The following is a 23,066-nucleotide window of genomic DNA, read 5'->3' as shown; positions in this document are numbered from 1 at the left end:
ATAATACCTTTCTAGCTCATATTACTCTTTAGGGGACAAAAATTGCAAGCTTTTTAGTTTTATAAATGATCATAATCATTTATAAATGATAATTTATAATCATAATTATAATCAGACTTTGTTAAGAAATTCTAATTAGAGGGACGCCTGGGTAGCTCAGTGGTTGAGCGTCTGCCTTTGGCTCAGGTCATGATCACAGGGTCCTGGGATCGAGTCCCACATCAGGCTCCCCACAAGGAGCCTCCTTCTTCCTCTGCCTATGTCTCTGCCTCTCTCTCTCTCTGTGTGTCTCATGAATAATAAATAAAATCTTAAAAAAAATTCTAATAGACTTATCCTAGGCCAGTGCTTCAAAGCACAAATGTTTTTGAAACTCGTTTTCTCCCCTTATTCATTTTCCATAATGAAACTGACCTCCAGCTCTCAAAAGGAGCAACTGTCAGATTTCTTTTAAAGGGACAGTGATCCACTTGCATGATGTAACCCAAGATACCAGCTGCATTTCACAACTTTTGGCAAAATGGAGATCACATCTGGGGTGGTAAAGCCCAGGCCCGGATCTTGCCTATGATGAAGGTCCCTAATGTTGATTCAACTCTAAAAATCTTGGCTTTCATTATAGTCAGCTGATCCTAGAGATAAAGTATCCAGGAGGACACACCATCAAGTAAACACTGATCCTATCTGACATCCCACAACTCTATTTCCCTATTTCCACTCACTCCCTCTTTTATCATCCTTAAGATCTACTTTCAAGAATAAACACCTAAGAGGTGCCTGAGTGGCTCAGTCATTAAGCAGCTGCCTTTGAATTTTGCCAAGAATCTCGATTTCTTATCATCACTCATAATCTTCTCCACACCCACCTTTTCCCTGCATTGGTTTTGATGGTCAAGATACCCATTCCTCTTTGCAGAAATAGTGTCGAATGCTCACTACCTTAAGCAGGAAATCTCTCAAAGGAGGCGGGGTGTGTGTGTGTGGGGGGGGAATCTTCTCTAGGCCAAGGAACTTCGTGAGATGGCTGATATAGGAAGAGACTATCAAAGCAGATAATTCTTACATTTTCAGGGTATACATTCCTTTGGAAATCCAAGGAAAAGACAGCATCAAATAATCTGAGAGATGAAACAAAAACATGTCTTTCCCCACCCTCACCCCCACCCCCTTCTCTGTCTGCAGATTTCCAAGAAGGGTCTGCAGAGTAGATTTGAGCGGTTGTCAGCAATGCTTAGTCAGTCATCAACAATAATACCTGTAAGAAAAATTTCAAAATTCTCACTACAGTTTTTTGTTTCTCTACTTTATTTGCAATAAAATTGTAAGTATAATAATATAGACATAAATGAGTTTAATATTATTGCTTACAGGGCAGCTGGGTGGCTCAGTGGTTGAGCATCTGCCTTAGGCTCAGGGCATGATCCGGGTCCTGGATCAGTCTCCCTGCGTGGAGCCTGCTTCTCCCCCTGCCTATGTCTCTGCCTTTCTCTGTGTGTCTCTCATGAATAAATAAATAAAATCTTTTTTTTTTTTTTTAAGTCATTGTTTACTATCACTCACCCAAAATAGATTACAGGCTCCTGGAAAATACTGGTGCATTCTGTCTACAGAATAAAAGTTATCCTGGGACACACCCACAACAAAGTTTTTTTATGAGTTAAATCACATGCCCCGGGGTGGGGAAATGCTACAAGAGCCTGCAATAATCTGGCATAAGATCAAATGTAGTTCTGCCTCCCCAGACTGCCATTCGGTAGAGTTAACTCAATCTACGCTCCAGAACCTGTAATGAACCACCGAGGTTTACATCAACTCATCTTAGATATAAATGCAACCACCTCTGGAGTCGATACAAACTATAAACTCCAATGTACAATGATTCAGTTGGGCTAGAACAGTTAAACAGCTCCGCAACACAGCACAAACTGTCAGAATCCTCGCTATGGCTGAGAAATGCAACTGCGCTTCTAGATTTTGGCAGGGTTTTGCTTTCCATCAAGCCTTAATGAAAACATTCATTTCTGATCTTGGTAATCTGGATGCAGAGGAGACAAGGCAGGAAAGCTACTGTGGACTTAACTTTAGGCGACACTAAGCCTGACAGTTCAGGTTCTTCCATCGAAAGCCAGGACCTTATAGCAAACTGCCCACTGATGGTAGGGTGGGTAGTGACTGGCCCCCAGCTTGCCAATTGCCAGCCACATCCTGCCAGTGCATCTGTCTGTCTTCTGCTTTGAGGAGAGCACAGGTAAATGTGCCACAGTTTCTTATGCATTCGTCCCTTACTAGTTTTAAAGTCAAGGAATGAAATTGCATTATAGTAATAGCCCCTCAACACATTTAACCGTTACCCAGCATATTTTATAACCTTGCTTATCTAGGATTTGCCCAGCTTCCTAAAGTTTAAATTAGAAGCAAAAATAAGCAACAAAATAAAAATAAAATGGCAGACAATAAGGGAGACAGAAGTTTCTCAAAGCTGAGGCAACACAATTTACCAATGATAAAATAGCTTCCAAATGTCTAACAGTCTCACATGGATAAATAAGATGTCAAATCACCAAATAAAACCGAAGTTTATCATGCCAGGCTTGACAAGGACAGGAATTATTATACATAGGAGGACGATGTTCACCCATAGCTACCTCCACCACTACCACAACAGAGAAAAATATAAACTAGTAGTTATCAATGGGAGTAAATGTCTATTATTTGAAGCATTAACTCATGTGGATCAAATCATATTCCCAGATTTAGAGCAGAATGATTAAGCAATGTGTTACGTTGGGTCCAAATTATTTCTTTTAAAATAGTTCTCCTTTATGGGAAAGGTGAGTTAAGTTTCCAAAACTGTGTGTTTAAAGGAAAAGGGGGTAACATGATGAAAGTGTCTCGAGTTATTTTTAGGTGCATTTGATTAAAAAGCTCCTGCAAAACTTAGTCACCAAGACAGCTGTGCTGAAAATTTTGTTGAGAAAATGCATTCTGTCCTCTGCACAGGAAGTCATTGTGCAATGGGGAAAATATGCAGTGACAAAGTACCAAGCAGTCGTCTGGTTCAGAACTCAGGGTCTGACCCACCAGAGTGTTTGCATAAATGTGCACCCTAACATCCCCTGGGTGTGTCATCCTTTCTTTACACACAGGAACTGCCATTCACAGGCTTATTAAAGATGCAATGAGTATTATTGTCTGCGTGTCTGAAATTACTGTTGAGATTACTTACAAAAATAATGTTGTGAAACTTCCACTACAGTTATGCATGAAACACTTAGAAGTGGTCAAACGAACCTTAATTTGTGATTTAGAGAACTGAAGCAATGTAAACACTGCCAAGAAAGGTCAGGAAACCAGACTTGATCTTTCCAGTGCTTTCAAGACAGTCTATTGTCTGACTCAGGAGCAGTTTAACCTTGAGTGATCACATCGTCACTAAGTTTGAGAGCTGCTTTTGATTGCATAGAAAGATTTTCAAGAAACAACTAGTCCCAATGACACTTGTGCCCTCCCTTTCTTGCTTCCACTTTGTTTCTGGGGCAGAACTCTGATTTAGACTAAAGCATTAGCTTTACGGTAATGATCCCCAGGTTATTATTCTGTCATTTTATTAAGTTGTCAGGTCCTGGAATGACTGGCAGATTACATGGAGACCACACCATAGTGAGATGCCTTTTATGAGGATTTCAAGGAAGATCAAATTTGCCCTTGACCTCAATCAACCTCCCTCAGTATAACAACCTCAGTGCCAGGACATAGCAGTGAGCCTCCGACTTCTCGCTGTCATGCTCTAACGTCATCAGGCACAGTAATCATTTGAGAAGAAGCAATCTTGGGACGCCTGGGTGGCTCAGTGTTTGAGCGTCTGCCTTTGGCTCAGGGTGTGATCCCAGCAACCTGGGATGGAGTCCTCCTGCAGGGAGCCTGCTTATCCCTCTGCCAATGTCTCTGCCTCTCTGTATGTCTCTCATGAATAAATAAAATCTTAAAAGAAAGAAGAAGAAGAAGCAATCTCATGCTCTCAAAAAACTGCCCAATAGCTTAAATTCTGGTGTGAGATACTAGGAATCATACCATTTGATGTTGGTCTTCAATGTAGTAAGAGTCTAATTTTTTACCAGCTGTTTTTGATTGATGAAGTTTGTCTTTAAGTGATTTCAACACTGAATCTATCACTTTTTGGAAAATTTTTAGATATAAGTTACCTGTTTGTATATATATGTATGCGTATATACAAAGAAGGTCCATAATCCTTTTATATCTGTGTATGTCGGTACGTGTGTATGTGCGTGTCTCTGCATACATGACATGTGTCAGTTGTGTTTGCAGAAAGAGTGTGTCCACTGAATTTTCATGACAGTAAAAGAATGTCCAAAACATAAAGTTGAACTGAAATAGATTGAAAATAAAAGTGAGAATTGATTCTTTTTTATTCCAATGAAGCAAAGAGGTATTCTCTTCCAAATGTTTAATGATGTAATTTGGACAAAGTTTTAGTGAACTGTCCTTTCTTCTTATATCTCCTTAGTTTTGTTTCTTCTCAGTAAAAATGAATGAAATAATGGATGAAAACAAATAACTGGATCAGACTCTAAAGTGAAACAGATCTTGGTTCGCACCCCATCCTGATCATGGAGCAGCCCTAGACTTTGGTTAAGGGCATCCTTGTCCTCCACTGTCAAATGAGGAGAATGATAAATGATAATTGCCTCATAGGTCTATTGTGAGGATAAATGATCGGGATATAAAGTCCAGCATCTGGTGCATAAAAGGCACTCATTTCAGAAAAAAAATAAAAGTTCCATTTAAAGCAAGTCTCATGCTTTTCCTGGATTTAGGTAAAATTGAGAATAAGGGGGATATTTTCCTCATAGGTATGCTGAAATGTATATCTACTCGGTCACCTAGTACAACACATAAATATATAAATCAATAAAGCTTTCAAAAATACATCATTTGGGTCTGGAGCAAAGGAAATGACAATTTTTCTTGCTGAATGGTCTTTCACTCAATGTTAAGGTCGATCACTTAATCTCGGAAAATCCAGAAAATTCAACAGCGAAAGCTCTCACCTACACCCTAATTCAGTTCTTTGGGGTCTGTATGGCTCTTTGTGTTACTCTGCAATCTGTTCCACCTGCATCTTAATAGGTGGTCAAGTCATAGCTGAGTCCCCAAACTTCACTTTGGAATGTTCTGGCCTTTTAGGCTCAAAAAGAAAGTGTTTAGATTTAATGGTTTTATGGCCCATCAAATCCTGTGTGGTAGCCTCTAATTGCATCCACGGGCAGGAATTTCTTTTAAAATCTTTTTTTTTTTTTTTTTTCTGACAGTTTACTAAGAATTTGCTAATATGCTGAGCATTCCTGGAACGCGTTAGGTGGGTTTTAATTTTTCTCTATTTGAGGTCCCGGCACTCCCTCATGTGGCGCTTGAGCACATAACAGTCAAGAGGCAAAGGGATGAATTAACATTTAATCTCTTCTCTTTCCCCTTGATTTCTCATGTTTATTTTTTTTATTATTATTTCTCATGTTTAAATGAAACAAAAAGCTAATGTTGTTCCATGGAGGCTGAAATAAAATTTCATTTCAGCCACAGTGCCTAAAACCAAAGAGATTTCCATGATAATGTCCTAAAAGCCTCTGTGGTATAATAAGCATTTCATGTGTTCTTTGAGAAGTCAGAGATGCTTTACTTCTCTTGCAAGATGAATATTTCACCTAATGAGATTGCCTTCTTTATACAACCCTAGCATTTATGTTTATCATTGATATTTCCTTCACTACATTAAGTATTTGTAGAAATGATTCTGTAGTCATCCCTGAAGCTTGTAAGAAAAATAAAATTTAAATTAAAAACAATCTAATAGGGTTTCAAATGGATGTGCCATTATAAGTAGAGGCATTTATATGGCTCTGAATATATTATAACAATTGTCAATTATTAAATTTTTAACTAAATCATCCAGTGTAATAAATGTCTTATTCATAACACGATGCATGACAAACTGCTCTCCACTCAGCATTTCTCGGTTAGTTTCTCTCCATCTTAAAAGACTTTTAGGGTGGGGTGCAGAGGGAGAGAGAATTTCAAGCAGACTCCCTGATGAGCATGGAGCCCAATACAGGCTCGAGTAGAGTCTCCATCCCATGACCCCAAGATTATGACCTGAGCTGAAACCAAGAGTCAGATTCTTCACCCACTGAGCTACCCAGGTACCCCGACTTTTAGGAGTTTTAATTTTTGTTTAAAATTCAAGCCCTTTTATTTATGCTCCTACATTTTGCTCAAAGCTCATATTTTTTAATGAGTTTCACATTCTGTAGCTTATTCCATCCTCTCAAAACCAACGGGATAAAACCATAAAAACATAGAATGTTTGCAGTTAATATTCTAAGACTATTATAACATAGAACTTGCCTTAGGGTTCTTGTGGCAGTTAATGATACTTGGAAATATCAGTCACTGACCATGATCTTATAAGCAGCATTGCACATGGGATTACTAACCGGGAACAAGATATTTGTCCTCTGCAAGCCTCAGTTTCCGAAGCGCAGGAGTCGGTAAAAAATCCTTAGGGCTTTGGACTCATGTTTTATGGAGGATAAGAGATAGATGAGTTAATAAATGCAAATTGCCTGGCACACATTGCCAGATAAATGTTGGCTATCGTCATGTTTCACGACAGTTTATTTGTGTGGCATTTATTAAACATCTATTTGCATTTTCAGCAAGAACCAGAAATAAATATGTGTGCTTGGTTCTGTCTATCCCAAGCATGCAGAATATGAGAAATGAATATCAAAGACCTACAAATGCTCATCCCACCATCTGTACTCTCCAGGGCTGGTCTGGTAGGCAAGAGGTAGAAGAAAGGGGTGGGATTTCAGGAGGGCAGTTCTCTACCTTTAATGGGTTCTCTGGTTTTGTTTTCTGGAGTTTTCTCATCGAGGAGATTTTGTCTTCGTTAGCCTTGCTTCCATTAGCAGAACTTTCTGTAAAGAACTGTCCTGTCGAACCCCAACAGGCAAGACAAGTAACTCATTGCTCAGTGACGCCCCTAACTTCCCTGAGAGTGGAACAATCCTGACCTTGGGAGGTGGCAAGCAAACCACTGATCTTGCTTAAGCAGCTGACTTTATCAGTGAGGAAACGTAATCCTGCTAGAAAGTGAAAATGACCTGCCATAGAAGTGAAACTAGTTAGTGGTGAATTTCCACATAAATCAGATGTCCCAGCCCGACAGCCCAGGGGACACTTGGAGCCCACAAAATTATTTGCTTTGGCCCACACATTATTGCCCCAAACTGTGTTTTAGGGAATTTTTGATTTATTTGCCAACATTTAAAAACCAGGAGATTACACATAAAAATCAAGGCTTCTGGCTTCTCTTAAAATTTTTGAAGATTTGGCAACCCCACATCCTCATTCCCGTGGGGCACTAGTTAGCTGGCACTAAAATGTGGCTGCCTCCTTCCGTGGGGTTTGCTAATCTCCACCACTGAGCTGGCATTGTTGTTTTCTTAACTTCATCCCTCTTTGGATATTTATGTTACCAGTCTGACCCTCAAAGCCATTTCTCAGGTTCCTGCATAAAGCTTAAAACAAAAATATCTTTAGCAGAGTAGAAAGGGCAACTTTCACTCCCATTGAAGTGTAAACTGCTTGTACTTTCCTGAAGGTCGGTTTTTTAATATGTGGAGGGGATTTTGGGGACCCCAAAGGGCAAACAACAAGTGTGCCTCATTTTGGGAAGCTTTTCCTAGCATTATTCTCAGGTGATTCTCAAAGGACCCCCCTAGAAGTAAGAGCTCATTCAACTAAAGTTGCCAGAGATAGCAAATATACATAGAGGACAACCCAGCTACAAATGATTCGTTATTTATCTGAAATTCAAATGTAACTGGCTTCCTGTGTTTTATTTGGCAATCTAATATTCATTGCCATTTTGAATATGAAGCAAGAACGGCCCCACTGGTCACTCTTCAACCACAAAGCTATCTAAGAAGACAAGCTCTGTTCTCGGGCCCAGTTCACACTGGAGATGTACTCCAGAGTGATGTAAAGAAAGTCCAAAAGAACCTTGAAGCAGGGTTCTGTAAAGTCTGGAGAGCCAACTGAGAAGGCAAGACTGTGGTACTGTGGCAGCTTCCAGAACTTTCTGGATGTCCATTCTAATTATTCAAGCCTGACCATTCCCTGGGAATTTGAGCGGCCCTCACCTTGGGTTACATTCTTCCAGAAGCCAAAAATGAGAAAAAGATATGAGTACAAGTCTTATTTGGGAATAATCACAAGGAGAGTTGATGAAGTAGGAAACTGAGAGGATAGGAAGGCAGTCAACCAAGGGTGTGTTAATGGGCAGGAAGCACTCAATCCTCTTATCCATCAGCTCCTGTTGTCAGAGAAAATGCCAGGCAAAAAGTTGCAGGTTCTGATAGAAATTATACGTAACAGGGGGATATATCCTGAGTACCAACAGCATCCGATCCAGGCACACATGCTCTTTTTCCTTCCAAATAACCTATCCATCCCACAACCAAAGCATACCAACAAGGGAGTACTCCTGGTTATGAGCTGATCACCACCAGCTTTCAGGGTTAATGTAAATGTTTAGTAGACCATCCATCCATACATGGTAATTAGATCATAGAAGAAAACCTCAGGAATGTTGAAATCCTTAAAAGAGGTTTCTACTACAAATCTCGATATAAACTATGTTATCCCTGCCCTCATAGGAACCCGATCCAGGGACTTGGATTCTGAAGGGCATTGTGTGTGACCTTTCATTGCCAGTTCCTCTATGCCCCCAGTGTCACCACACAGTTTGTGTTCTCATTGTTCAACCCTGTCCCAATACATGTATCCTACTGTCCTGGGGAAGCCTGTTTTGCATACACCTAAAGTGATAAATCAATCACTCTTAGGGAATTGTAATTGACAGATAAATGGGCTTCCCCTCATGACATTTTATGGGATTTTCTGGAAATTAAAAGCAGCACCAGGTGGTTAGGAGCCAAGATTCTGGAGCCAGACTGCCTAGCTCTGACTCCCATGTCTGTCAAGGATGAGTTGTGTGATCTTGGGCAAGTTATTCATCTGCTTGATATTTCAGTCTCCCATGTGTAAAATGGGCTTAAGATAGTACTATATCTTTGGGCTGCTCCAAGGATTTGATGCTTTAATGCTCGCAATGTACTTAGAATAGCACTTGGAACATGGTAATTGCTTTGTAAGTATTTGATGAATTAATCTAAAGGAATACTCTAACGGGTACTTAATAATGCCTCCTGGTTAAGTGTTGGGAGGAAATAATGTTGCACAAAATGGTCCTATCGAGACCATCAAATTATAGTTTCTAAGCAAGCTTCCTTCTCATTTTTCTTTTCATCCTATCCCTACCAAAAATAAGGAGCACTGATCTTGGAACCACCAGAAGGGAGGGGGAGAGTAAGTCCTGTCATTTATTCATCAAGAACACTGTGGGGCACCTGGGTGGCTCAGTGATAGAGCACCTGCCTTCAGCTCAGGGCATGATCCTGGAGTCCTGGGATGGAGTCCCGTCTCAGGCTTCCCACAGGGAGCCTGCTTCTCCCTCTGCCTATATCCCTGCCTCTCTCTCTCTTTCTCTGTCTCTCATGAATAAGTAAATAAAATCTTAAAAAAAAAAAAAAAGAAAGAAAGAAAAAACTGCTTCCTCTGGAGCTCTCGCTGTTTGCCCACAGAATGAGCATAGCAGCACCTGTCAAATATTGCATAAAGGAATGCATACATATACAGGCAATCCCTGCGGTTTTTTGCTGTTGTTTTAACAAAGTGAGCTCTGCATATTGCCTTCTTTTACTTACTCTTCCTTACTGCCAGTCTTTTCATGGTCCCTTCTCCATCTTTTGCTTGTTTTTGTTTTGTTTTGTTTTGTTGTTGTTGTTGTTGTTGTTGTTCCTGTCTTACAAAATAGTTCAAAGGGACTTTTGTAAGGATGGACCCAAAATAAGAAGAATATAAAGCCAAGGGTAACCCCATCACTCATAAATAAACACATGTAATATGTAGTCTGCATTCTTTGTCTTAAAAAGTAAATGTATTTTAGGGCTTTGCTATTGTTTGTAACTGTTTTTAAAAAAACAAACTGCAACATCTTTCCATACCACTACACTCTTTCTCTGATATCATGATAAAAATGTATACCATTTCTTTTTCTTTTTTTTAAGATTTTATTTATTTATTCATGAGAGACACAGAGAGAGAGAAAGAGAGAGGCAGAGACACAGGCAAAGGGAGAAGCAAGCTCCCTGCAGGGAGCCTCATACAGGACTTGATCCCAGGACACCAGGATCACGACTTGAGCCAAAATCAGATGCTCAACCACTGTGCCACTGAGGGGTCCCAAATTTATCCCATATCTAATGCACCTTGTTTTTTACAATCAATCTCTGATTATGGGACATTTGGGGTTGTTTTGTTTTTTCTAATTTTTTTCCTACTAAAAATAACAAAGGCATGAGAATCCTTGCAGAGACGTCATTCTTCAAAGTCATAATTATTTCCTTGGAATTCCTAGAAGAGGACTTAGAGCATAACATGGAATTCATACTTTCAAAGCTTTGATAAACAATTGTCAAATAATTTTCTAGAAATACGGTTCCACTTAATGCTCTTCCTACCGGTACTTGAAAATGCACATTGTCCTTCCACCCTTATCACATTTTATAGTCTGAAAATAATAACTTGATATTCAAAAAATAAAATATATAGTATAATTTATTTGATAACATGGTATATTGAATACTTTTCATGTGTTTATAGGCCAGTTTCATGTGTCCATTTATGAATTTTCTATTTGTCTTTTTCCACTTAGGTCTTTTCATCTATTTTGGGTTAGATATTATTTCCTTATTCAAGTATAAGGGCTCTTCACATGGAAAGATCATTAATGCTTTGCAGCCTCATAATTTTTCAATTTGTTTTGTTTACCACTTGTTTTTTCAATTTTTGTAAAACATGCATGTTTTGTAGAAACAGCATGGACGTTTCTGCATTTTGTGTTGATTTGTTGGCTTTTGTCTTAATGGTTTTTGTCTATGGCATGTTTGGGAAGGCTTCTCTTACCCCAACTGTGAATAGAAAGATACTGGTTTCCTTCTTTTTTTTTTCCCATTCTCTCTGGCCATATTTCAGGATTACCACAGACAAATGCCCAGGCCTCAAGGCCACTTCTCTGTGTGTGGTCCTAGAATTCAAAAAAGTTCTGGACTCTAACCTAAGCCTGTCTCAACCTCACCGTGTCATGCCATTATCCCTGGCAGAGTTATATGGCAAACGTTTCAAGAAGGGAAGTAAATCCATAAGATCTGTAACGCTTAGAACTGAAATGCTTTAAAATAGTATTTAGTTCCTGCTCTTTGAGCCTGAATTTCCTGCCCTGCTTAGCATCAAAAGAAGCCAGATAGAATTCATCACCAACTTTTATATGAGTTTCTGAAGCGGGGTGGGGAGATTTATCACTGTGCATACCTTTTCAAATGTTCATAGTTGCCAGGGGACTGGGGAGTTAATAAATTAGCCCTAATAAGGAATTTCTTTGCATCATATTTGAATTTCTCATCTCTCTCTCTCCTAAGGCAGCTAGAAATGCTTTATTGGGAGTATAACCCATTTGTAAAACAGAATCGTGGTCCCAAACCATGACAGAAAACTCAACCATCCGGGTCTCTGCATTTGCTGTTTCCCTGTGAGGATCACGTGGTTTGGGGAAGCAGGGAGGCCTTTGAAATGAGGTAGCTATTAGATTGAATCCCATCTCTGCCACTACTTAGCTAATAAAACTGAGGAACCAAAGAATATCTTGCCTAGGGTCATAGAGGAGCAGAATGTGCAACAACTGGTATTTTGATGGCAGAGTCAATGAGCTTAATTTTCGTGAGTGTGAAAATATCCGGGGAAGTGTTTGCTTGACGCATACAGAGAAAGGAATCACTAAATGTTAGTCTTCTTCTGTTCCTTTGGTGAGGACTTGCTACCTACCTCGCACAGTTGCGAGCTCCCCATCCACGTGAGCCATGCACTGCATGGCAGTAGCCCCAACACATATTGGCATGCTGACTCTCTGACCCAAAACAGAAGTCGACAGGTCTATCTCAGCAACATTCCGGAGCATCCGCGGATACAGCTTCCATCTAGAATTTTAAAAAGAAAAAAAAAATTAGAATTTTAAAATCATAACTAAAACTTTGACATTACAGTTTAATTAAAAAGATAAAATCTACTTCTAGTTTTCCCATCTGGCAAATTACTTTACAAAGTTAAAGGGAAGGGGCAGTGTTAGTGTTTGTTAAGATGGCAAGTTAGCAATAAGATAATAATGAATTTCACAAGCTGTTGTTCTCAGTGATGTGTAATTAACATATGGTAGGATTTACCCTTGGGAGCTTTGACAAAAGCACACAGTTGTGTAACTGCGAGACAATCAAGAACAGTTCACCATCTTGAAAAATTTCTCCATTTCCTTTTGTACTGAAACCAATCCCCTAACAACCACTGATATGTTTTCTGTCAGTATAGTTTTACTTTGCAAGAATATACAAAAGGAATCATATGTAATGCAGCCTTTGAGTCTGGCTTTTTTCACTAAAGCATAGGGCTTTTGAGATTCATCCATGTTGTCAAGTGCATCCATAATCTGTTCATCTTGGTTGATGAATAGTATTCTACTGTCCCAGGCGGTTTGCCCATTCCCCATCTAAGAGACACTGGGAATGCTTCCAATTTGAAGCAATTATTAATAAAGCCACCATAAACATTCACGTAAATGTTTTTGTGTGAACATAGCTTTCATTTCACTTCCTCCAAATCATTTTGATAGACAAAAACATAGAAGGCAGATTATAATTTATGAAGAGAGGTTATACTATGTCCAATTTGTCTTTTACTTTTATAACATACAATAACTTTGGATACTTACTTTTAAAATTATAATGTGGTTTCTTTGAAATCCTTAAACTGATGTCCGTATTCATTGAAGTATGGTGAGAGGGAATATAATTTTTCTTAGTTTAATTGAGCATTTTCCTCCAAAAGGTTATTCACCAGGAACTGGAGTTTAGTTTAAAGATTTTTTGACTCCTGAACATGATCTAAAATGACTCTTCCTGCAATTCTCTCGTGTTGCAATGAAAATCATCAATAAACCAAGAAGCGAAACTTTAAGAGTAAAATTTACAGGAGAACAAGTTCTCTTTCCCTCTTAGCAGAATTTATATTGTCCTATTTGTTTGGGATTATTTTTCTCATTAGTAACTGATGAGAATGGAAGAAAGTACAGACCTGTTTATAATGAGCTTTAAGAAAATAAACATGTGAAAAAAAAAAAGAAAATAAACATGTGGATAAGGCACTCATACACACCTAACCAGCACTCACCTTTCATTACCTAGATTGAACTCTGCTTCCAGAGAGTTCAAGATTTTTAGTTATTATAGTGAAGCATGATTTAGAAATGGAGTAACCAAAACAAATTGGACCTCCGAAGTCTTAACTGAAGCCTACCTCATGTAGCGGAAGAAGAAATTCTGCCTTCTGTTGCTTTGGGTCTGTAATCTAACCCTTCCTCACATACTAAAGTAAAAACATGCAGCCCTTGAAAAGCATAATAAAGAAGTTTTACTGTGCGATTTCTCTGCAATTCCTTTGAACATCATAATCGTCATTATTTTCAGTCACACCACATGCTTTGCTGCTGGAAGTCCTTTCTTTTGGACTGACCCTCACAGCACGCTTCTTTGATCTGCATTTTGAGAGGGGAAGGCAGAAGCCTTGAAGAGAGCTTTTATTACCAATCATCTCTAAGTGTATTATTACAATGAGAGAAAAAGATTTTAATAGCACCCGTTGGCATGGTGGCCTTGGAAGGCATTAATATTTACTTAGAGCTGAGGAAACAATGAAAGCTTTTATGAAGAGCACACACAAAGCTGCAGGGCATGAGCCGTGTGTGTGTGGTGTGTGTGTGTGTGTGTGTGTGTGTGTGTGTGTGTGTGAAAAGACATTGCTAAATGTTCAGTTCCTACATAGAAGGCAAAGCTCAATCCTTCCATCTCCAGGCAGTAGCTTTACTCTTGTCCACGTGGTGGCGCAGGTCCCTTTGATAACCGTGTGTTCCCCCTCCCCGGCCTTCCCCCAGGCACACTACTTTCCCTTCTGAGGGTGACATTACAGACACTCACCAACCAGTGCACAAAATGCAATCCTCACACATAATTAGGTAAGATCACTGGAGCGGAAAGCGTATGTTCTCTAAGAAGTTCTCCACATTTTGGTATTTTTCAGAAGGGCAATTACAGCTAACCTTGTCACGTAGTTCTAAGAGCTTTCCAAGTCTCACCTGACCCCACCCCCAGTTTAAGTGATTTTTCCACAATCTTACATGAAATCACAGCTGACTGTAACCTTGGACTGTGCTCTTATAGGACCTCCACTTTGGAAAAAGGATATGAAGATCGACAAAACAATTGAACCAATGGAATAATAAACCTCTTTCAAAGGACGGAAAATAAGATGCCTGAACAAAGGAAGTGGGGTAGAGGGCGGATCCTTTCACAGGGTTTTTGACTCATACCTCACATCCAACAAACGCCTCACATTTAATTTACAAAATAATCCAGGGATGTACACACGCCCCATGATGGGATACTCTATTTGAAGGACACTTAACACCCAGCTTTAAAGCCATGTGCTGCTACTGAATCCCATCAATTGAACACAGTGAATTAATGTTTTATAAGTCCTGTAAGATGATCTCACTGCATTCCAATTTCTCCACATAATATTTTACACTCAGCATTTAAATCAAGTAAAATATATGTAAATATGCATATAAAATATACAAAATAGCACAGATTTTGTAATCTTATTTTTTACCCTTCATTCTTAATATTTGTGATATCTTGAAAACAGTTAACTGGATCACTCTTAACCTCTGAGGCATTGCAATAAAGGAATAAGGAGGGCAGGAATCTAAGTCTGAAGAAAACACTGCATACTAAGCATATTTAAATAGTCAAGCCTGTTTTTAAATGCCTTGGTGTGTAATGGGTTTCAGAAAGCCTATGAACCTCCTGAAAGGGTGTGTAGTTGTGCTTGTGTGTGTGCACGCATGGGTGTGCATGTGTAGGTTTGCTAACACCTATCTAGATAAAGAAGGAGAGATAGAGATAGGGAGTGGAGCAGAAAGGGAGGATGGTGGGGCAGCCCTGCTGGCTCAGTGGTTTAGAGCCGCCTTCAGCCCAGGGCATGATCCTGGGGATCCCGGATCGAGTCCCCCTGCTTCTCCCTCTGCCTGTATCTGTGCTTTTCTCTCTGCGTGTCTCTCATGAATAGATAAATAAAATCTTTTTTAAAAAAGGAGGACGAAGAAGAGAATAGGAGAAAACAAATGGGATAGATGTGAGACCTCTTTCTACATGAATCGTCGAAAATAAGAGGCAATTAGCTAATTTGCAAAATGCAAAAGCAGAAAGCAGCTTCCTCACATGTAGAAACCAGCTGCGTGATCCTGTGGCATTTACACCTATGAGAAGAATACTTAAAATGCTGCAGGTGAGTTTATACTGCTCAAATATTTAAGTGAGAGAATGCTATCACTTTTTCATCTGTTCTTTAAAAAGAAAATCATGCAGGGATCCCTGGGTGGCTCAACAGTTCAGCACTGCCTTCCGCCCAGAGCGTGATCCTGGAGTCACGGGATCGAGTCCCACATCGGGCTCCTTGGATAGAGCCTGTTTCTCCCTCTGCCTGTGTCTCTCTACCTCTCTCTCTTTCTGTGTCTCTCATGAATAAATAAATTTTTAAAAAAAGAAAAAGAAAATCATGCAATTTTCAGTGTCAATAAGTGACACACAGGGAAAAAAAGGAGGAGCTTCATTTTCCTTTTTAAAAAAAAAAAAAGATTTTCTTTCTTTATTTGACAGAAGGAGTGAGAGAGCACAAGCAGGGGAAAGGGCAGAGGGAGAGGAAGAAGCAGGCTCTCTGCTGTGTAGGGAGCTCTACGTGGGGCTCAATCCCAGGACCCTGGAATGATAACCCAAGCCAAAGTCAGATACTTAACTGACTGAGCCACCCAGGCACCCCAGACGCTTCATTTTCTAATATCATCAGGACTTCTAAATGCCCAAATTGTAGAATTAGTTTCTACCAATGAGAATTTCACAAGAAGCCACAAAATGCAGACCATGGTTGAGAAAGATACGCTGAGTTCATGTGCAAGAGAAACAATGTACATTGGGTTTTTTGTTGTCTTTTTTAAAAAATATTTTATTATTTATTTATTCATGAGAGAGACGCACACACAGAGAGGCAGAGATATAGGCAGAGGGAGAAGCAGGCTCCTCGCCGGAAGCCCGATGTAGGACTCCATCCGGGAACTCCATCTCAGGACTCCAGGATCAAGGCCCTGAGCAAAAGGTAGACGCTCAACCACTAGGCCACCCAAGTATCCCTGTTTTTGTTTTTTTTTTGGTTAACCCCAATCAAGTCAGGCCATGCAAAATGTAGTACGCTGACATCTGCTGTTCACATCATGTTTATAATAGGAAATCATGCTCTTCAGTGTGGTTCCATCCATTTGACTTTATTTGTCCTTTGGTATTTTATTTTATTTTGGCCACAGTAACATCAGAGTCCCAAGCCATACCCCAGAAATGTTTATAAGCAACTGCGAGGTCACCTAAGTGAGCCATGTCCCCAGAACTTCAAACTGTGGTTGTCAGAGCTGAGTATAGAGAGATAATAGATAGCTGTCACTGTGAATGACCTTTTGTTGTGCTTGTGGGAGGAGGAGGTGTATCAATTTCGTAAATGTCTTTAAAATGCCCTGACACTGTGTCACAACAGGTTATCTGAGGTTTGGTTGTTTTGCAGTCTTCATTTGAATCAGAATGAGAGAGTTCAGATTGATTGGCTTCATCCCATCAACCCAAAGCCACTGGGACCCTGGCAGAAAATCTGTTCTTAGTTCCACGTGATCGACTCAATGACAGAAGGTGAGGAATGAAGGGTCACCCAGCAAGTTACCCAACAAAAGAGAAATTGAAGTGTTGGATAGGCGATAGGCCCTGACATTTGTTGCAATATAAAAACTCCTCCCATAGTTGATAATAGCATCAGCCAAACTCCAGAGAAAGTTGATTAAATGCACATTTTTTTTCCCTCTTGAACTGAACAAAAGAGAAAGATCAAGTATCATGGAAAGGATGGCATTGCAAGCTCATTCTCATTATCTATGCTCTGTCTTGAAGGTACTTAGTGCATGCAGAGGCTGAGAATAGTCACTAGAGTACCATGTGATCCACACAAGCATGAGGCACTCCTCCCATCTACAAGTTGGAAGTCAACACTGTCTTCTATGTCTCACAAAGTTTCTAGAATTTCCAGGGTTGCAGAGGTGTCTGCATTTGCTGTACCCCTTTGCTCCCTCTTTAAGGTCTCAACTGGACCAGTTATTTGGGGTACATTTTGCATCAGTTCAAACCACCAGCATTATGGAGGTCAAAGATTGATGTCCATCCATTGGAATGTAAGCTCCCATGAATAGGAACTTTGTCTGTCTGGTTCATTGCTTTATCTTCAGCATGTAGGACAGAGTTGAGCCCACAGAGATTTGTAGTAAGTGTGAGATAATGAATTAAGTAGCATGAGGTGAAGGGGGCTAAAGGGTGGGTCAGGAATTAGGAGGTGATCTGAGCTTTATGACCTGAGAAATTCTGAGACACCAGCCTGTCAAGGGCCTGATAGTTCCCTAGTTGGGGTAAAGTGCTCTTTTCAGGAGACTACTGAGAGGTAAGCTGCATTACCTGGTGAATAGAATTGCTATGGGCCTACGGAAGGACATCTTCCAGGAGCAGAAGCCTTTGAAGAGGCCCAAAATGCAAAATAAGTGAAAAAGATCATACAGAATTTTAAGACCCAGGATCCCTGGGTGGCGCAGGGGTTTGGCGCCTGACTTTGGCCCGGGGCGTGATCCTGGAGACCCCGGATCGAATCCCACGTCGGGCTCCCGGTGCATGGAGCCTGCTTCTCCCTCTGCCTATGTCTCTGCCTCTCTCTCTCTCTCTCTCTCTCTGTGTGACTATCATAAATAAATAAAAATTAAAAAAAAAAAAAAAGAATTTTAAGACCCTCCATTCTTAACCAACATTTCCTTTACAACTTTTCTGCATTTGTGAAGCTCGTGTAGGTTCCTGAGAAGATCTGAGACAAAGTCAAGGCTTACAGAAGTTTGGGGTAGGTCCCATCCTTCACCCCATTCTCAGATTCCTGGGGATACATCAATGCTGCTTACCGGGAACCACCTTGGTCAGAATAATCTCATCTCTCCTAATTCATACAGAGAAATGTGATTTTTGAGAGATTTCTCTCTACACTGAGGAAGCCTAGAAGGAAGGTAGAGTCTTTCCTCTGGGATATTTCCTCCTCCTCCTCCTCCACCTCCTCCTCCTCCTTTTCTTCTTCTTCTTCTTCTTCTTCTTCTTCTTCTTCTTCTTCTTCTTCTTCTTCTTCTTCTTCTTTCTCTCCTTCTCCTTCTCCTTCTCCTTCTCCTTCTCCTTCTCCTTCTCCTTCTCCTTCTTCTTCTTCTTCTTCTTCTTCTTCTTCTTCTCAATTTACCGCCATCAATGAACACCCACAATATTCACTGACTTTACAGAAGGCTAGAATGTAAGATGGATGAGCCTGAAAAGTATAGTGGGATCGAGGGCTCTCCACCCCTACTCCAGCAAATAAACCATTCTGTAACTGCTGAGAGAAAAACACTCCTTGAAAGTTATTTTGTTCCTTGCATTTACAAGGAACAAAACAGAAAACATAAACCATGACACCCACCATGTTGTGCTTTGAAATATGAAAGGCAGGGAAAACTAATTTGGGAATAGAGGTAGGCGAAGCACTCTGGATGAGGGATGAAATAGCCAAGTTGAAAGATTAATGCCATAGAGACAAATTGAAATCTAAAGTGAAAGTTCAGACAACAGTAATCAAACTGAGTGATAACGGAAAGCCAGCAGGATGGGAATATTTGAGGCAACAGTCCGATCTGGTTCAACCAGATAAGATGGCTATCTTGCACTTAATGCTGTTTCCTGCACCATGAGCGATGACCCTCCCTGTCATACCCAGAGAAAAAGAAAAGGGAGTCATCAGAATGCATCACCATTTTTATACACAGTTAAATTATATATCCACGGAATTTCGTGTGAGGAAAATTACTGTTGGTTTTTTCAGTCAGTTGTCTGAGATTCCCAGTCTTGGGATGTTTTTAAACAATTTAATAGGCTAAGACTTCTCATGGCCCCAAGAGTTTTTGCCTCTTTACAAGGCATGTATCTAGACAAATAATTTCACATCATCAACGTTAAAACTTAGAGATCTTATTTTGGTAGGATATTTTCATGTAATTTTAAAACACGATTGAACAAGAAGTAAATTTTCTTACCTGGAAAATGCTGCAATATTATCAGCCAATGTTTCCTGATCATTTGCCCCGGACCTGTAATAGTCATATATCGACTTCTGAAGTACTGATTTTGCATTTTGTTCATAATCACTGATACAAACTAACCGCGTAAACATTTTCACAGGTTATTGTGACCCCAGGTTTGGGTTTTTTTTTTTTTTCCCTGTTCATAGCCTTCTACATTTTGATAATTCCACTAGCTGTCAATTATTAATAGACTTTTTCCAAAGTTCAGATTTACTTCTCTGTTGCTTACATTAAGTGAGTAAATATATGCTTAGATTTTGCAATTTCACTTGCAGTCGTCTGCCAAAGAACAGCAACACCTAAGCTATGAGAAGTTGGGGTTGGGGAGGCAGTTGAAGCAGATTAGTTGTCCCATCAAAAATTAAGGACCTAGAGAAATACTTGCATGAATCCACACTTGGCTTGGTTCTGGCTAAGGCTGCTTGTTCCACACGGTATGTGCGTTTACTCTTTGCTTGGAACCCAGAACAGGCTGGGCTGCCCATTCATTTTTCTTCCACATTCACCACGAGCATATCATTTGACAAAGGGCTTATGGAATGAACAGGGCATCCAGTAAAACCAGGCCCTCTATATAATATGAAATCCAGCTGATGATAAACATTTGGCTTTAACAAGGAACTTTAAGCCTAAATTTACAGCCTATTCATAAGGAGCCCTGTCTCACTCTGGGAAGGATATGGGGAGGTGCCATTCTAAAGATCTTGTGGTCTCAATCGAAAATTTCACTCAATAATGGAACATTTGGGGAAGACTTGTACTATTAAGATACGATTCACAAAGCAGTGGCTTTGATATTGGGTTTCAATCTAGAATCCTCCTCCACTTTAAGATGCTCTCCAGCCATTCAACACCTGAATTCCAACTGCCTACCTCTGTTCAAGAATGTTCTCTTCAACTTGGATTCTGCTTTTCCAACCACTTAGCATACCACAGTGCTAAGGAGTCAGTGCTCTAGGAGACAGCCCTCCACCAAGTCCTCAACCAAAGACTCAAGGGAGTCAGTGCATAAGTACCCTAAATCCCACCTCCACCCCCCCTGGTGATCAGCTCCTCAGTGTCTTGTTCTTTGTTGCTGCCTTGGGTTGCCCACAGTATTAGCTGGTTGATAACTCACCCTGTGGGTTGGCTGCCTCCCTTCCAATCTCACTTTCCTACCCCTTAACTTAATCAAAAGGCTTTAAGCTGTCAAGAATGGCATTGAATTAAACATAGGTTTATTTCAAAAGTTCACAAATGCTCACTTTTTTTGCATCAGTGCGATCATAGGTAAAATGACATTAAAGTTGCTATTGGAATGTAAATGTCTGTTAATGTGATAAAGGAGTCCTAAAAGAAATAACTCAGTTTTACAGTTACCGAAATCACTGAGAAAGTTTATCTAAGGAATCTTTTTTTTAATAATAAATTTTTTTTATTGGTGTTCAATTTGCCAACATACAGAATAACACCCAGTGCTCATCCCGTCAAGTGCCCCCCTCAGTGCCCACCACCCAGTCACCCCCACCCCCCGCCCTCCTCCCCTTCCACCACCCCTAGTTCATTTCCCAGAGTTAGGAGTCTTCCATGTTCTGCCTCCCTTTCTGATATTTCCTACCCATTTCTTCTCCCTTCCCCTCTATTCCCTTTCACTAAAGGATAGTCAACAAAACTAAAAGACAACATACAAAATGGGAGAAGATATTTGCAAATGACATATCAGATAAAGGGCTAGTTTCCAAGATCTATAAAGAACTTATTAAACTCAACAGCAAAGAAACAAACAATCCAATCATGAAATGGGCAAAAGACATGAACAGAAATCTCACAAAGGAAGATATAGACATGGCCAACAAGCACATGAGAATATCTAAGGAATCTTAATTCTGCTGAGAACGAATTCGAAATCTGCAGATTAAATGACATTTTCATTTGCAACTTTAATAATTGTTAAAACTGTAAGCACCTTACAACTAATGTAATTCTAGTGCAGAGGCAACTTAATATTCTTGAATGAACCTTAATCAAGCCAAGTTCTGATAAAACTAAGGAAGGTAAGGCCCAGTGTTTCTCAGAGGTGTGGCCCTGGACCAGCAGGACCAGCAGCAGCATCCTCACCTGGGAACTTGTTAGAAATGCAAATTCTCAGGCCCCATCCCGTGCAGAATCAGAAATTTTATAACTCTTGTACCATAACAAGCCTTCCAAGTGACTCTGTTGCACAATATTGTGTGAGAACCACTGCTTTGGCAAGATGGAGAAGAAAAGAAGATTTTGTTTTTAAAGGCTTAAATAAAAACAACAACAAAAAAATCCACTCTGGTTGTGTACAATGGCAACTCAACAGCATCTTCATGAATCAACGCTAGTCCCACTTTGCTTAATTAATCTCCTGGTGGAAAGAACTAAAAGAAGTGGCTAGAGCTTAGCAAGCTTTCATTAATTTGTGATAATTACATTGTTTCAATACCTCACATTTTTTTCAGAGATGTACACTCCTCTCTAGGCCTCTGTGAAGTGAGATGCTGAAGGTGGAAGGTGACAAAACAAGTTCAGGCCTTGCTCAAGCTGTGACAGCCTGCACTTGCCCACCTGACCCCAACAAACTGCTCCCCCTACCAGTCAGGGATCAGGACTGTAAATGCCAATGCAATGGCACCAGCTGGATTTGAGCACTCTCTTTCACAGTGGCCAAAGGATCAGGTTTTTTTTTTTTTTCTTGTACTAGACTCAATAAAATCTTAATTCACTTCCAGTCCTTCCTAATATTCCACTAAAATGTGCAGCAGAATCATCCCTCACCATCTCCACGCTTGGATATTTTCCAAACCATGGGGAACTCTTCTGTCTTCACTTTAAGGACTACTCAATCATCATCTGTAAGAGAACTCTACATCCTCAACTGGGTCTTCATTCTCCTTTATCTTAAAGTGTGATTTCGAGGATTGCTTGGAGAATGTCTTATTTCCTGTTCTTTTTAGAGGCTTTTCATCTTCCCTGAGGTATAGGGTTGGTGAAACCTTGGTCACTCTACTGTTTCCAGGCACCAGGAGGAGCCATGTTTATAGTGTCACGGGCATCAATGCCAGCAAGACACCAACCTATGAGGGCAGCTGGAGAGAGGACCTTTTACCAGGGTGAAAACTATTTCATGGTCATTGTGCTTTGCATTCTCCTGCTTACTAATGAGTTTAATAATCGTCAACAAGCGTATTTATTGGCCTTTTATTTTTCCTCTTTCACTTTGTGAAGTGTTTGCTTGTGTCTTTGGCAATTTTTATATTAGATTTGCTATTGTGATCTAGTGGTAGAATTTCTTTATATACCTTGGATACAGATCCTTTGTGGGTCTACACATATAAGGTACATTTTTACCAAGTTCTTGACTTTTTTTCCACACAGAAAAACTGCCAATATCAGCCTCAAAGCTGTGTGATCGAGAGCATGTGGTTAGATATTCTCCAATTCTTTCCTTTTTCTTCCTTCTTCACTCACTCCCCACGCCCATTCCTTCTCTCTTTCTTTATCTGTGCCATCTTCCACTTAGTTTCCTCTT

The 23,066-nt window shown here is 40.1% G+C and overlaps 1 protein-coding gene across 1 annotated transcript in view; it reads right to left on the bottom strand.

Moving 5' to 3' along the window:
• HAO1 (hydroxyacid oxidase 1) overlaps positions 1-19,695 on the bottom strand; it is a 48,319-nt gene extending 28,624 nt beyond the window's left edge. Inside the window, exons 1-2 of the mRNA XM_072799750.1 lie at positions 19,484-19,695; positions 12,025-12,176 (exon numbers count right to left, since the gene is read on the bottom strand). Of these exons, the coding sequence (XP_072655851.1) occupies positions 12,025-12,176; positions 19,484-19,620 (289 nt within the window). The 5' untranslated portion in view covers positions 19,621-19,695. The remainder of the gene's footprint in view (positions 1-12,024; positions 12,177-19,483) is intronic.
• Between the last annotated feature and the right edge of the window lie 3,371 nt (positions 19,696-23,066).

Source organism: Canis lupus, chromosome 26, assembly GCF_048164855.1.
Source record: "Canis lupus baileyi chromosome 26, mCanLup2.hap1, whole genome shotgun sequence".
Taxonomy (NCBI): domain Eukaryota; kingdom Metazoa; phylum Chordata; class Mammalia; order Carnivora; family Canidae; genus Canis; species Canis lupus.
This window is presented reverse-complemented; position numbering and strand designations above follow the sequence as displayed.